The 14427-nt window shown below is 40.5% G+C and overlaps 2 protein-coding genes across 3 annotated transcripts in view; one reads left to right on the top strand and one right to left on the bottom strand.

The window, feature by feature from the left end:
* Positions 1-5080, bottom strand: part of PARPBP (PARP1 binding protein) — an 88224-nt gene extending 83144 nt beyond the window's left edge. The window contains exon 1 of the mRNA XM_075007631.1: positions 5018-5080. The gene's annotated coding sequence lies outside the window, so the exon portion shown is untranslated. The remainder of the gene's footprint in view (positions 1-5017) is intronic.
* NUP37 (nucleoporin 37) overlaps positions 4864-14427 on the top strand; it is a 46704-nt gene continuing 37140 nt past the window's right edge. The window contains exons 1-4 of one of the 2 annotated variants that reach the window (XM_075007653.1): positions 4864-4944; positions 8940-9150; positions 10245-10369; positions 12554-12626. In XM_075007653.1, the coding sequence (XP_074863754.1) occupies positions 8995-9150; positions 10245-10369; positions 12554-12626 (354 nt within the window). In that variant the 5' untranslated portion in view covers positions 4864-4944; positions 8940-8994. The remainder of the gene's footprint in view (positions 4945-8939; positions 9151-10244; positions 10370-12553; positions 12627-14427) is intronic. The other variant, XM_075007663.1, reaches the window with a different exon arrangement.

Here is a 14427-nt window from a genome sequence, read left to right as displayed (position 1 = left end):
TGCCCAATACTCATGAAGGAATTTCAGTACAGTTTACCTAAAAAAAAAAAAAAAAAAAAAAGACTCCAAGGCAGTGGCTTTCAAACAAATGTTTGGTTGCACCCTCTTTTTACCCAGACAAAACAAAGTGAGACAGACATGGAGATGGTGCTCCTCCCAGAGCCCTGTCACGTTGGGTTGAAGCCTGACCTTCCTGACATCACCAGCCATATGCCACTCCCCATAATGTTCCTCTCCATCATTCCAACAAGAGGAGGGGGTGCCCCACAATTTGGAAACCTCCACTCTAAAGGTAACTCATTTTAGCAGGCTAAACTGCATTCCTTCTTTTCTTCTGTCTCCCTAGAGGAGAAATACTTCTGTAAAAAGGCACAGTATCCATTAGGTATGTTACAGGTCAATCGGCAGTGGCTGGAGAAGATCCCCACCCAGTACAGTTAGGGGGTTGCTCCAACCTGATGGGGTAGCTGCAGGTGGGAGGTGCTCCAGCATGGCTGGTGCTGCTCTGGTCACCCATGCACGGAGGGCTTGGCTAGGCGAGGGGTGGATGGGGAGGCTGCTGAAGCAGTCCTCCACAATCATCAGCCTCCCACTTAATTGGTTAACCAGGATTTTACATCCCTAGTCTCTATCATCCATCACCATCTTTGACTTGTCTACGCTGTTCTCCCCCCTGCCCCCCGCCTCAGAAAAACACCTTTCTCCAGAGGGGTGGGAGAAAAAAGTGCGTTCCAATTGCAAAGGCTTGTTATTTTGGAATAACAGTGCATTTAACTCTATGAAGTAACTCCACCAGAATGACTCCCTCACTTTCGATTTCAAAACTGACTTAGTGCACACTAAGCAATGGCAATTACAACTTAACTGGCTTCCAGAGAGGCATCCCATCATTGCTCTTATTTCAAAATTAGGTTCTCTGGTGTGAATGTTCAATTTCAAAATGCTCTTGCAATGTGAATATCCTTTTCAGAAATAACTTATTCACAGCTAAGACTGGCTGTGCTTAGAATGCATTTAATTTTGGTATAAGCCCCATTGAACTCGTTTTGTTTTTTTTTGAGAAAACAAGTATAGAATGAGGTTCCCTTACAAAAGCAGAATTATGCTGCAGTAAAACAGGAAATAAACTTACTGCATCACCATTATGGTCTGTGGCCATAATGTTCCGCAATAAGGGGCAAGAATTATGTAAAATAAAATAAGAAAATGACACCCTGGCAACTAGCAACTCTAGAGTTCTCTTACTGCAGCTTTCTGTATTTATATGCTTGAGTGGTAAGATTCTAAACTAGTTAGCTAATTAAACCAGTCATAAGGATTAGCTAAGTTAAACTTTTCTTTTCTAGTAGCAACCCACATATCAAATACCTTAGGAATTTACTTGTTAAAATAACATTTATAATAAAAAACTAAAAGAAAGTCCTTAAGTCTCTCATTTGCATTGCAAAGTCAATTATTCAGGTTACTAACCAGATTGTCCATTCACCTGTATCCACATAATCTTCTCCCAATAAGCATTTCCCTTATGTTTCATTCTTGCAGCTAGGCCCTGCATTTTCTTCTTGCACTATTTATACTTGACACATTTTCCTTTTTAACCCAGGAAATTCATTTATTCAAAATATTCCCAGTTAGGGTCTCTCTTACACCTAGAAGCCATGACAGTTTTTCTGTGGCAAAAGTGTGGGCAAATTAGGAAACTTTGTCTGCTGAATGCCTTCCCTTTTTCTTTCTAGTCCACTCCACAGTTTCTTTCTATGATGCCTCCATCCTTTTCTATACATTGTCTCTCTGTCTTGAAGACAATGTCTTAACTAATTGCTCTGCCACACTTGGCCAAGTTCCATTACCACATAAACACAGAACAAATCTACAGACAACCCCCCAACCTCATGAGGATCCTCACTAACAGCCACAGTCTATACCCCGGGAATACCAATCCTGGAACCCTTCCCTGCAACAAAGCCCACTGCCAGCTTTGTCCACATATCTTCTCTGGAAATACCATCACTGGACCTAACCAGGTTACTCACAGAATCACGGGCACTTTCTCATGCTCCTCTACTAACACCACATATGCCATCATGTGCCAACAATGCCCAGATGCTTTGTATATTGGACAGACGTCTAACTCCCTTAGACAAAGGGTCAATGGGCACAAAACAGACATCAAAACACTCCTCATCCACAAACCTGTTAGCCGGCATTTTAATGGAGTGGGCCATTCTGTTAATGACTTAAGAGTTTGCATGTTACTGAAGAGGACTGTTCACAACACTCTTCAAAGAGTGGCTGCTGAACTCTCTTTTATATTCAATAGTAAAGTGCTACTTGACTGTTTTTTGTTTTGATAGTGTATAGACTAGCACGGCTTCCTCTCTGTTACAATTGTATCAAGATTGTGTATTTCTTTTCACATATTACTTTTTATACTGATGAGAAAAGGAAATTGAAGTCTTCAAAGAAGCAAAAGCTACAGGTTCCAGCCATGCAGGACAAAGGAGTTGGAACCAGTTTGGTCCTGCACAAGAAAAGAGAAGATTCCCTGCCACGGATCCAGGCTGTCACTCCCCTATCCCTCCTCCCACCCTTTAGCTGCTCCCCTACCTTCTGCCCTGGGGCTGCATGACAAGCTGGCTCAAGCCCATGCTGGGGATGCAGCAATATTCCTGGGTAGCTACTGGGCTGCCAAAGAAAGCCAGTTCTGGCACCAGCACCAGCCCAAGCCCTCAGTGGAAAGCCAGCTCCAGATCTGCGGAAGAAAACCAGCTCTGGCTCCAGCCCCGGCCCCAGCCACGCATGTCTGCCCTACCGACAGGGATCGCTGGACGAGGGATATTGCTGGACAAGAGAATGCTGAATTTAGGAGATTCAACCCATAATAGTTAGTCTGGACAGAATAAAACCATTAATTAATTTTTATGAGACTGGGAGCCATGTTAGCCTATATTCTAACATGACATGTATCCTACATGACTGCTTTTTTGTTTTTTGTATTTTTGTGAGACTCTAAGTATATGTGTAGAATGTTTGTGATTAGATGTAATTGTAATATATTTTAAATGAGAAATTTAGCATTTAATTATTTATTTAAAGATCTGATTGAAATAAACAAATCTGATTTAAAAAAAAATAAAAATTGTTTTTAATCGCCCTAACAGGAAATGCCAGACTTTAATTCTGATCAGACATATGAAATTCAATATCTAACGCAGCCCTCACCAGATGTTTCAGAACGATGTAAAAACTATGTGATAGGCAGAAATGTACCCAACATTAGATCTCATCATAATCTCTAAAAGCTATCAGTTTAAACCCAGAAACACAGATTTAGTGCTAACAGATCTTAGAAGGGCTATTAATTATGCTAACATCCCATATAAACAGCCAAACTCTTTCTGAAGCTTGCTGAGTTCTTGGCCTTATTCATGTCCTGGGGCAATGCATTCTACAGTTTAACTACACATTGTATAAAAAAAACTATTTCTTTTTCTCAATTTTGAATTTGCCATCTTTTAATTTCATTCAATGCCCCCCCTCCCTGCATTCTTTATATTATGAGACTGGAAAAGAAGCTCCCTATACCACTCTGTGTATCACTTCTGTTTTATCTCTTAAAAGGACAATCTCAATCCTTTAAATCTGTTGTATCTGACAAAGCGGGTCTTTGCCCATGAAAGCTTATGCTCCAAAATATCTGTCTGTCTTTAAGGTGCCACAGGACTACTTGTTGTTTTTGAAGATACAGACTAACTCAGCTATCCCCTAATACTTTAAACCTGTATTGACAAGTGTGTTGATAGACCATTTATCTTTGCCTTCCCTGAACTGCCCTCTAAGGATATACCCTTTTTGAGACAATATGACCAGTCCTGCCCACAGTATTCCAAACAAGATTACATCTTCACATTTTCTGTAAAATTTGAAATTTATAATCCCCTTTCAACTTTTAGACACCCCTACAACACCTGCACTATTTGGCACAGATCTACTGTACCTAACTGGAAGTCCAGCTGTGTGGTGGAGACAGGAATGGGACATAACTCAAAGCTAACATGGCAGGTGGGGTGTGTGTGTGTGTAACAGGTAAGCATCATGTTATTTAGAGCCAAACCTGAAGCCTCACCTGAGATAGCCTGCTAGGTGAGCTACCCCAGCCAGGAAGAAGGCAAAGTTACCAACTCTGGTTGGGTGAATGCCTGCAGATTTCATCTCATAACTTGATATATAACTATCTCCTAGAGCTGGGAGGTCATCAAGTCCAGTCCCCTGCACTCACAGCAGGACCTATCACCAACCCTAACAGCTTTTTTTTTTTTAATCTATTCATCCCAGATCCCTAAACGGCCCACCAAGCATTGGGCTCACACCCCGGGCTTAGCAAGCCAATATGCAAACCACTGAGCTACCCCATCCCTCCATAATCGTTAAGTCCAGGAGACCCCCAAGGCAATCCCCCTCCTGAAACCGGCCCCAGGCAAGAGCCAGCGCAGAGACTCTGCTTGAACCAGCCCTGGGAACTCCAACACAGAGGTCGCGGCCGCCTCCCTAGTCCGGCGCGGACGGGGCTGCTGGCTTCCCGGGGACAGCGCCTGCTGCGGGGTGGGGAGAGAGAGAACCTGGCCACTGTTGTCCCTTACAGCCCCATCAGCTCCCAGGCGGTGTCTGAGAAAGGGGGCGAGTTACCTGCACTGCTGGGGCAGCTCGGCTGGTCCCTAACAAAGAAGAAAGCGGTTCGTTGCCTAGTTACCGACTCGCACGCGCCCCGCATGCGGTGGTTTAAATTTAAATTTGCCGCAACTGCCGAATCAAAAAGGGAGTAGCCTTTGACCCGGAAACGCAAAGCGCTGGGGCCGGAAGTGGCCGTGAGCAGCCTTCAAACTGTTCGCGGGAGGGATAGTGGCAGGCGGTGGCGGCGGCGGGGAGACGAGAAGCTGCGCTGATGTACGTAGGTGGCAGCGTGCGCGCGTGCCGTTTGGGGCAGCTGGCTCTCAGCCAACCGGCTTCTAGGCCTCACCTCGTCTTAGGGGAAGGGCTCCTGAGCCTGCTCTGTTTGGGGCTCTCTGGGGGCTCCGGCTGCTGCGCACCGCGGCCCCGTAACCCCTGCTGCTTCCTGATGTCAGTACCGTGCTCCGTCCTTTTCCCAGCTGCCCCGGGTGTCGCCTGTTCCGGGCGCCCCGGCGCCCTCAGAGGGAAGTCATGCTCTGCTGCCAGCTCCCAGCGTTCACTCGTGGGTCAGGCCCCAGATAGTCAGGAAATACAGAAGGGAAGCCTATGAGCTTTGGGTCTCTTGGATGCATTTGGCTCATGACTCTCAAGTTTTTCTCTGCATCTGATGGATAGGGAGACTTGCTTTTTGGATGGGAATCGAAGTTTTTGTTTGTTTATTTGTTGGAGTTCAGGACCTGGAGCCTTAAGAAAAATACCAAATAGGCCAGATATTTTCAAGAGTTAGCTACATGTCTATGCAGCCAAAGTATTTTGAAATAGCAGCTGCTATCCCAGAATAACTATCCTGGGCTATGTCTACACTGCACTCCCCTTTCAGAAAGGGAATACAAGTGCTGCTGATTTACACAAAACATACCTCATTTGCATAATGATAGGCAGTCGCTGTTCCGGAAGTGCGGTTTTTGGGGAAAAAAACCAAGCAGTGTTGATAGGGTTCATTCAAAAAGAAACCCCACTTTCAAAAGTGCCCTTCTTTCTCTGATTTTTCAGGCAGAAGAGTTCTTTCAAAAACCAGTGTTTGTTTTTGAATGAACCCCCTCTTCATTGCTTACTTTTTTACCCGAAAACAGCATTTCCAGAACAGCAAGTGGCTGTGATTATGCAAATAAGGCTTGTGCTATGTAAATCAGTGCCTAATTTGCATTTCTGATGGGCTGTATTTGTGTTCTCCTTCTAAAAGTGGAATATAGTGTAGACACAGTCCTAGCATCTACACAGTGCAACCATTCTTTTAAAATAATTTGAAATAGTGGTTGCCTTATTTCAAAATAGGTTAACCTCATTCCACAACGAACAGCACTTATTTTGCAATAGGTATTTTGAAACAGGCTGTTTAAACAAGCTGTATCTACATTCTGAAAGGGAGGGGCATGCAAATGTGGCTGATTGGAAAGGCAAATGAGGTGCATATTTAAATATGTCATGCATCATTTGCATATTTCCACATGATCTGCCTTCTGGGAAAGTCATTTCCAGAAGCTGAAGCAGCTGTGTGAATTGGGGATTTCCTTTTGAAGGAACCCATTTCAAAAGCACCCTTCTTCCTGAAAACAAGTAGAAAGAAGGGTGCTTTCAAAAGGGGGGGTTTCTTTCTGAAGGAACCCTGTCCACATGGCTGCTTTGGCTTCTAGAAAGGGATCTTCTGGAAGCCAGATCATGCAGGAATATGTAAATGAGGTGAAATATTTAAATCTGCATCTCATTTGCATTTCCAGTTGGCCACATTTGTATGCCCCTTCGGAAAGGGAGGGGCTGTATAGATGCAGCTACAGGGAATAGAGCCAATTTCAAAATAAGCCATAATGTGTCCAAGGACTTTATTTTAATGTAGGCTGTATTGTATGCAGATGCTCTTTTGAAACAGCTGAGTGCTATTGGGAAATGCATTTTGTGTGTAACTCTGCTATTTCCTGAATAAGATTTTCCAGATGTAGCTTATTCAGGAATAGTGCTGCTGTGTAGACACAGCCGCTGCTAACATCCTTCCAGCAGCCATTTCTTGCTCCACTGGAAGGAGTTCCCATTCTGTTTGATGGTAACATTTGTTATCTTTATTGATGAAACAAACTGGTAACTAAAGAAAGTGACACACAAATATTCTTTGATTTTTTTTCTAAAGAGTAATTGCTTTGTTCGCTTTCAGACAGCGCTTTAAATCTTTCCTTATGAATTAGTTTGACCTTGTTAAGTAAGTACCTAGTAACTTACATTCTGTGCTTTGATATGCCACTAAGGAGCTGTGGGAAGCCCATGCATTGATATTTGCCGTTTTCCAGGGTATAAGTAGAGGAGAGATCAAAAGGCCAACTAAGACTGCATCTGTATTATAACAATTTACTTACAAATTAAAATGGAGATGCATTCATAGATACATTACCTTGCATCAGCCTTAATTCATTGTGTAGAACAGGCCTTACGTCTTTGTTTTCTTATACTAAATTTGCATATAAGGAGTACCACTAAAATGTAAAGTTATCCTCTGCACAAGAGGGACAAGGAAGTTTTGTTTTTGTTTTTTGGGTTTTTGGGTTTTTTTCCTCCTTTACTCCCATGAAAAACTCCTGGAGAGTTTAAGTATCCATGTGTATGCTTTTGTGTAGGGATCTGATATATTGGAAATGCAAGGATTCCACATCCATGTTAACTGTCAAATGCCATTGGACTGAATAAAGAAAACTATTGTGAACTGCCTGCAGCCATTAGTTCTACAGCAGATCTGAAATGGTCATAGAAGGAATTCATTGGAAATTTTTGCTTCATCTGGTTATAGAACTTTGTATTTTGGGAGTACCTTTGTTAAGGAGTGGAGACTGTTAAAACATGGTTCCATTCTTTAAAGTGACCTCGGAAAAATGACTTTATATGTTCAATAGTAAAACAAAACTGCAGTCCTGTAGCACTCTAAAGACTAACAAAATGACTTATTAGGTGATGAGCTGTCATGGAACAGACTCACTTCTTCAGCTCATCACCTAATAAATCATTTTGGCTGTGTCTGCATTAGACCAAAACTTCGAAATGGCCATGCAAATGGCCATTTCGAAGATTACTAATGAAGCGCTGAAATACATATTTGGTGCCTCAGCATGTGGGCAACCACGACACTTCAAAATTGCCGCAGCTTGTCCAGACAGCCCTCCTTTGGGAAGTGCTGCGGCTGCCCGCGTTCTAATGAGGCGCTGCATTTCAGCGCTTCATTAGTAATCTTCGAAATGGCCTTTGTTAGTGTTTAAAGTGCTACATGACTGCTGTTTTGTTTTGCTAGAATTGACTAAGACAGCTGCCTCTGTTACTGTTCAATAGTAATATGAAAAACAAAATGAGCAATATGTTTAATTTAATACTACAGTCATTATTGCCAACACCAGAAGAAAGGAGTGCAAATATAAGTCTGGATTGCTCTTGTGTCAATGACTTTCCTGTTTAGTTTGCCCAGTTTAAAAAGTTAATATTAGAACCTTTAAACTACCAAGGCTGCAAAATCAGCCTGGGAACTGAAACTAGTGTTTATCATCATCAACGATATTTTGCAGGACAGTCACCTTGGTTTAAATCTGGTCAAACCTAGTTGTCTTCACATTCTGCCTTCAGTTATAGGCATGCAACCGAATTGCATTTAAAGGGGTTCCATAAGTATAAATGAGAGCAGAAATTGAAGACCATATGGTTGTAAATGTGGCCTTACACTTGGAAATGAGCGCTTCTTTTAGGCTATGTTTAGGTTGCTGAGAACTGTCTGCGAAAGATACGGCAACTGTGCACTGCATTTGTGTATCTTTTGATGACAGGTATGTCAGGAGAGTCTTTTTTGACATTTGGCCTGTCCACACAGCCAAATGTTGGAAAAACTCCCTCTGTCAAGACATCCCTTGTGGAATGAGGTGTACAGGAATGTCAATAGAAGTGCCAGTTGGGAGCAATCTCTTCCCAGATATCTGCAGTGTGGACGTGCACTCTGTCAGCAAAACTTCTGTTGACAGAAACCTGCAGTCGAGACATAGTCTTAGTGATGCACGAGTCAGAAGAGAATTCATGTTGGGAAGTGATCATCTTAGATGATTGTTTTAAGAATAGAACCGCATTCTGACTTTTAAAATATTGATTCTAAAGACAATCTTTTCTGTTTAGTTAAGAGTGAGAAATTAATGTATTTAAATAAAGTTCTGTGGCAAATTCTCTAAAATGTATGTATTTATTTTGATATATAGCTCCTTGAATACCAAAGAAGTTACCTGAGTACTAACTTGATTTTCACAGTCGAAGATGAAACAAGACTCTTCACGAAGTGCTACCTACACTGTGGATTGTGAGGATTATGTGCACGTGGTGGAATTCAATCCATTTGATAGTGGGGACGTAGGGTCGCTAATTGCATATGGTGGCAATAATTATGTAGTTATTGGGACTTGCAGATTTCAGGTTAGTTTATATTTTTATCAAATGTTTCTTTAATTCCTGATTAGTAAAGATGAATCAAGAGGTACTGACACTTAAAATTTTTCAAAATTTCCATTCTGCTTTAGCTGCATTGACATAAAAAATGTTACAAGTACTGTAGAAACAATTTTCTTTTCCTGTCTTCACTTCTGAACTTTCTGCATACTTACTGTTGGCACATAGCTGGGTAAACTGTAAGAGATTGTTTTGTGAGTTTATAAGTACATATAATAATCAAGAAATAAAAATGCTTTCAAAGGGGGCATACAGTATCTTATACTGTTTGGTTTTTAAAAAATACAAACTAAAAATAAACCTCTGGGGGCGGTTTTTATCCTTGAATCAAATTTCTAAAATCTTTATGCTTGACTGTGTGATAGACCTTCAAATGCATAAACAATAATAACAATAGTTTGTTTTTGTGTGTTTTTTCCAGTTTCTGCTAGTAACTGAAACAGTAGAGCAGTTCATTTCAGTTAGTTTAGATACTCTTTACTACTTAATCTAGGATTTACTGTTTCATCTGCTTGGTAATAGCATTCTCCACATATTTAACAATGTTCAGTAATTAACTTGGACACAAGTTAAATTAGAAAACCTACTGCATGCTATTGACCTTATGCTGCTTAGACTTCTTTCTTAGCTCTTGTCAAATGCCCTAAATGGGCAACGTTTGAAAACAATATCCTGTATGTACTCAAAGATGCAGTCCAGTCTTCCCATATCCTTTAGATAATGTGCCTGAAATCTGTGACATTATTATCTTTGAGAGTTAGTCTCCATCTTTTTGCCCATTCAGGCAACATCTACAGGTCAGTCCTATTTTGAAATAAACTATTCCAGAATAGCTATTCTGAAATAACACAGCCATTGGAGTGTGATTTGTCACTGTACAAGTATATTGGAGACATAGTCCATGCATGAGGCGCTCACATAATAGAAAATTAGACAAATTGGTTTTGGTCACCACAGCCCTAGGCTTGATTCACGCTAATCTAGAATTGAGGGTTTCTCAAAATCAGTAATAGGATGCCCTGTTCTCTCTCTCAACTTATTACAGTGTTTTACGTATTTAGGAGGAGGATGCAGAAGTGATAGGAATACAGTATGAGACTCTAAGAACATTTCATCATGGGATCAGAGTTGATGCCATTGCATGGAGTCCAGAAACCAGACTGGATGCCTTACCCCCCCAGATAAGGTATTTTAAAAAGGTTTACATATAAGAACAGCTTTTCTTTTGTCTGTCTGCCTTTTAAAACTTCATGCAAAACTAAAGCTAGGCTCTTTGAATGAAATTATGGCTCCATGAAATCCTGGCAAAACTCGTATTGACTGCAGTGGGGCCAGGATTTCACCCTTTGGCTTTAGTTAATCTTTACTTTTTTCATATTAATTATGATTAATTCACAACTGAATTATTCTTTGAATCTGGGTGTAAATAAAATGTAGTTAACCTTAACAACATAAGAACAGCCATACTGGGTCAGACCAAGGGTCCATCCAGCCCGGTATTCTGTCTGCCAACAGTGACCAATGCCCATTACCCCAGAGGGAGTGAACTGAACAGATCTCTCTCTTGCCATCCATCTCTAGCCTCCAACAAACAGAGGCTAGGGATACCATTCCATACCCATCCTGGCTAATAGCCATGAAGGGACCTAACCTCCATGAATTTGTCTAGCTCTCTTTTAAACCCTGTTATAGTCCTATTCTTCATAGCCTCCTCTGGCAGAGTTCCACAGGTTGACTGTGTTGTGTGAAGAAGAATGTCCTTTTATTTGTTTTAAACCTGCTGTCCATTAATTTCATTTGGTGTCCCCTAGTTCTTGCACTATAAGAACAAGTACATAATTTTTTCTTCTTCACTCTTTCCACTCCACTGATAATGTTATATACCTCTGTCATATCCCCTCTTAGCTGTCTCTCTTGTAAGCTGAAAAGTTCTAGTCTCTTTAGTCTCTTTGTATGGGACCCATTCCAAACGCCTAATCATTTTAGTTTCCCTTTTTTTGTACCTTTTTTAATGCCAGTATATCTTTTTTTGAGATGAAGTGACCACATCTGCAGGCAGTATTCAAGATGTCGGTGTACCGTGTGGCTTTCTGTAAGGGCAATAAGATATTCTCTGTCCCTTTTTTTAATGATTCCTAACATCCTGTTTGCTTTTTTGACTGCTGCTGCACACTGCATGGATGTTTTCAGAGAGCTATCCACGATGACTCCAAGATCTTTCTCAATTTAGTTATAGCTAAATTAGTCCCCATTATATTGTATATAAAGTTGGGGTTATTTTTTTCCAATATGCATTCCTTTACATTTATCCACATTAAATTTCAGACCTTTTTAGTCTGTCGAGAAAAGATTATGCTAGAACAGGGGTCAGCAACCTGCGGCATTGGTGCCACAAGTGGCATGCGAGTCGATTTTCATCGGCATGCAACGTGGGAGCTCAGCCCAGCTTTTCCTTCCCCATGCAGTTGGGAGCTTGCTCAAAGCCATGTCGCCTATGGATTAGCAAAAGATCAGCTAAGGCTGCCAACCAATACCTAAATGGCCTCTGAATTTATTTATTAATGAAGCTGTTGTAAGTAGGGACTATTACTGTCTTTAAAAAGTATCACCAGCTCTCGGACCCTATATAGAGGTCAGAAGGTCAAATTTCAGCAGTCTGCCTTGGAAAGGTTGCTGTCCCCTGTGCTAGAAGTTCTTTGGAATAGTGCATTATACAACAATCAGGTCTACATTAGATCTGGCTGTCTTAAATACTCTCCTATACCATAGAATGTCAGGCAAGATTTACATGTTATTTTTGAAACCACAGACTATGGGGCCACAGTAAAAGAGCATAAGACTTGGTTTTATGCTTTTATTAAGTCTGAACAAACAAATGCCAAATCTGATGTTTGTTAAAAATAAAATATTTAGTGTTTATACCATTCTTCTCTTTTAAAGCGCTACTAGAAACTGCTTTATGGGCTTACATTACATTTCCTTCAGTTGATACCATAATTGGTTTAATTTCTGTAACCAATTCACCAACACCAGTAACATTAAGCGCAAATACTAATTATAACTATTTTCAGACGTTTCACAATTGATTCATTGTGTGACTTGCTTGATTGGGCAAAATGGATTGTTTTCTTTCAGTGTAGAATATCCTTGCCACTTGACATGCAGTTACAATATATTGCATTCCATCTCTCCCTGTAAAGACTCATTGTCAAAAAGGAATTATAATATTTAGAAGTTATTTACATTTTCTAAAGTATAATCTGAATTTCCTTCTGAAAAATGAAGTGAATCTTTAACATAAATTGGAATGGAAATTTGATAGATGTGAAATCACTGAAGGATTTTTGTTTTTTCTCCACAATTATTCTAGATTTTGTACTGCAGCTGCTGATAGGAAATTACGGCTGTTCACTTCAGATCTCCAGGATAAGAACGAATATAAAGTAAGAAAGAAAAATAAATACTAATAATGTGTATCTTTTTATAGCTTCTAGCACAATTTAGTCTGCCCTTTTTATCTTCTAACCAGCAGGTTGTATTAAAAGCTAGCTAACTGTAATTGTACCATTAAAGAAAAAAAAACACTACTATTATGATCTACAACATTTAATATATATCCTAATACCTGACAACATTGAATCAGCAGATTAAAGAAGGAAACATACGCATTCAACAAGTAACTAAAAATTATTTCTGTTTTGAACCTTTCTCATCCAGAAACATCTGGCATAATTTTAGTTAGCTGAACAACCACTTACCATGGGGGAGGCCAAGATTCCAATGGTCCTGTAAAGTTTGTTTACAGCCACCAGTCCTCGCATTGTGTTTTGTGCTGTTGTTTAGCCTTAATTTACCTTTCAGTGTCTTCTAAGAGTCTGGTAAGCAGTGGAAGTGTTGATAGTGCTGCTAGACAATATTGACTTCCCATGGTCCATCAAATTCTCTCGTTCGGCACCTGTCCCATCCTGAGGTTGCTGGACTACAGAGGTTCAACCTGAATTGCTTAACAAGAAAAACAAATTGTCTACGTAAGTCAGTTTAACAGAACTCTAGGACACCAAGAAGGTATTTATTAATGCTTGGACTACAATGAGTGAAGAACAGATTTTCAACATGAATTTGCAGTAGGGAAATAAAAAGACTATATTACATACTGAAAGCTGGGGACAAAAGTTCATGCTAATGCTTTTAATATCTAGCCTTTCTTTAGGAATGTTCTGTAAAGAAAAGTTAGCAAGTGAATAAAAATTAGGGATAAACATAAATGATGATTCCCAACCATTCTTAAATAAACACTTATTTCTGTTTTCAGGGCAACTTTTGAGATTTTTCTCTTATGGTCATCATAATTGAAACCATTAATATAGAAATCCATAATCTTAGACGAGTTGCTTTTTTGTGAAACTGTATGGAAATAAACACTTATTTAAAAGAATGTTAATAAACACACAGTCTTTTGTTCCATTTGTTTAAGGCAGATATTCTCTGATTTGGGGTGTGTGAAAAGCTGCTGTGCCTTCAGAGCTGGATAGCGTCCTAGCACTCAGCTCCCAAGGTAACACCATTGCCAGCAGCAGTGCAGAAGTAAGTGTGGCATGGTATTGACACTATGGCTGTGGCTACACTTGGCCAAAACTTCAAAATGGCCTCAGAATAAGGAGATATTGAAAGGTACAGGGTCCTTTCGAAAAGGACCCCCGTGTAGCTGCGCCACGCGCGTTCGAAAGTGGTGCTTTTGAAGCGCCGCAGCCAGAAGTGTCCTAATGCTAATGAGGTGCTGAATATTCAATTCAGCACCTTATTACTAATCATTGAAATGGCTATTTGCATGGCCATTACGAAGTTTTGGCCAAGTGTGGCCACAGCCTATGAGTTCTGCACTGCTCCTGGCGTTGGTACCGCATTCAGAGTTGAAAGTTTGGAAGCTCTCCAGCTCTGAAGGCAGAGCAGCATCTCACACATCCCCAGAATACATTCCACATGCATCAGTTTGGAAAATCTGTGGAATAAAAGACAGTGTATTTATTTAAGAGCTGAGCACATGGCTGGCAGCTGCAGCTCTCTGGCCACCCAGCTTAAGGCAGTGCCACCACCTGGAGCAGTGGGGAACTCTATAAATCTTTAGAAACTTTGGAAGTCTTATCTACAATTTTTTTTAATGCCTATGTGACTTAAGTTTCAAAGCCTCTTTTCAAAAGTGACTTAAGCATTTTCGGCTTTTTAAAATTCCATCTTATATTTTCA

Source organism: Carettochelys insculpta, chromosome 1 (assembly GCF_033958435.1).
Source record: "Carettochelys insculpta isolate YL-2023 chromosome 1, ASM3395843v1, whole genome shotgun sequence".
NCBI classification, from domain to species: Eukaryota; Metazoa; Chordata; order Testudines; family Carettochelyidae; genus Carettochelys; species Carettochelys insculpta.
The sequence above is the reverse complement of the archived record's forward strand: the minus strand, read 5'-3'. Positions and strand labels throughout refer to the sequence as shown.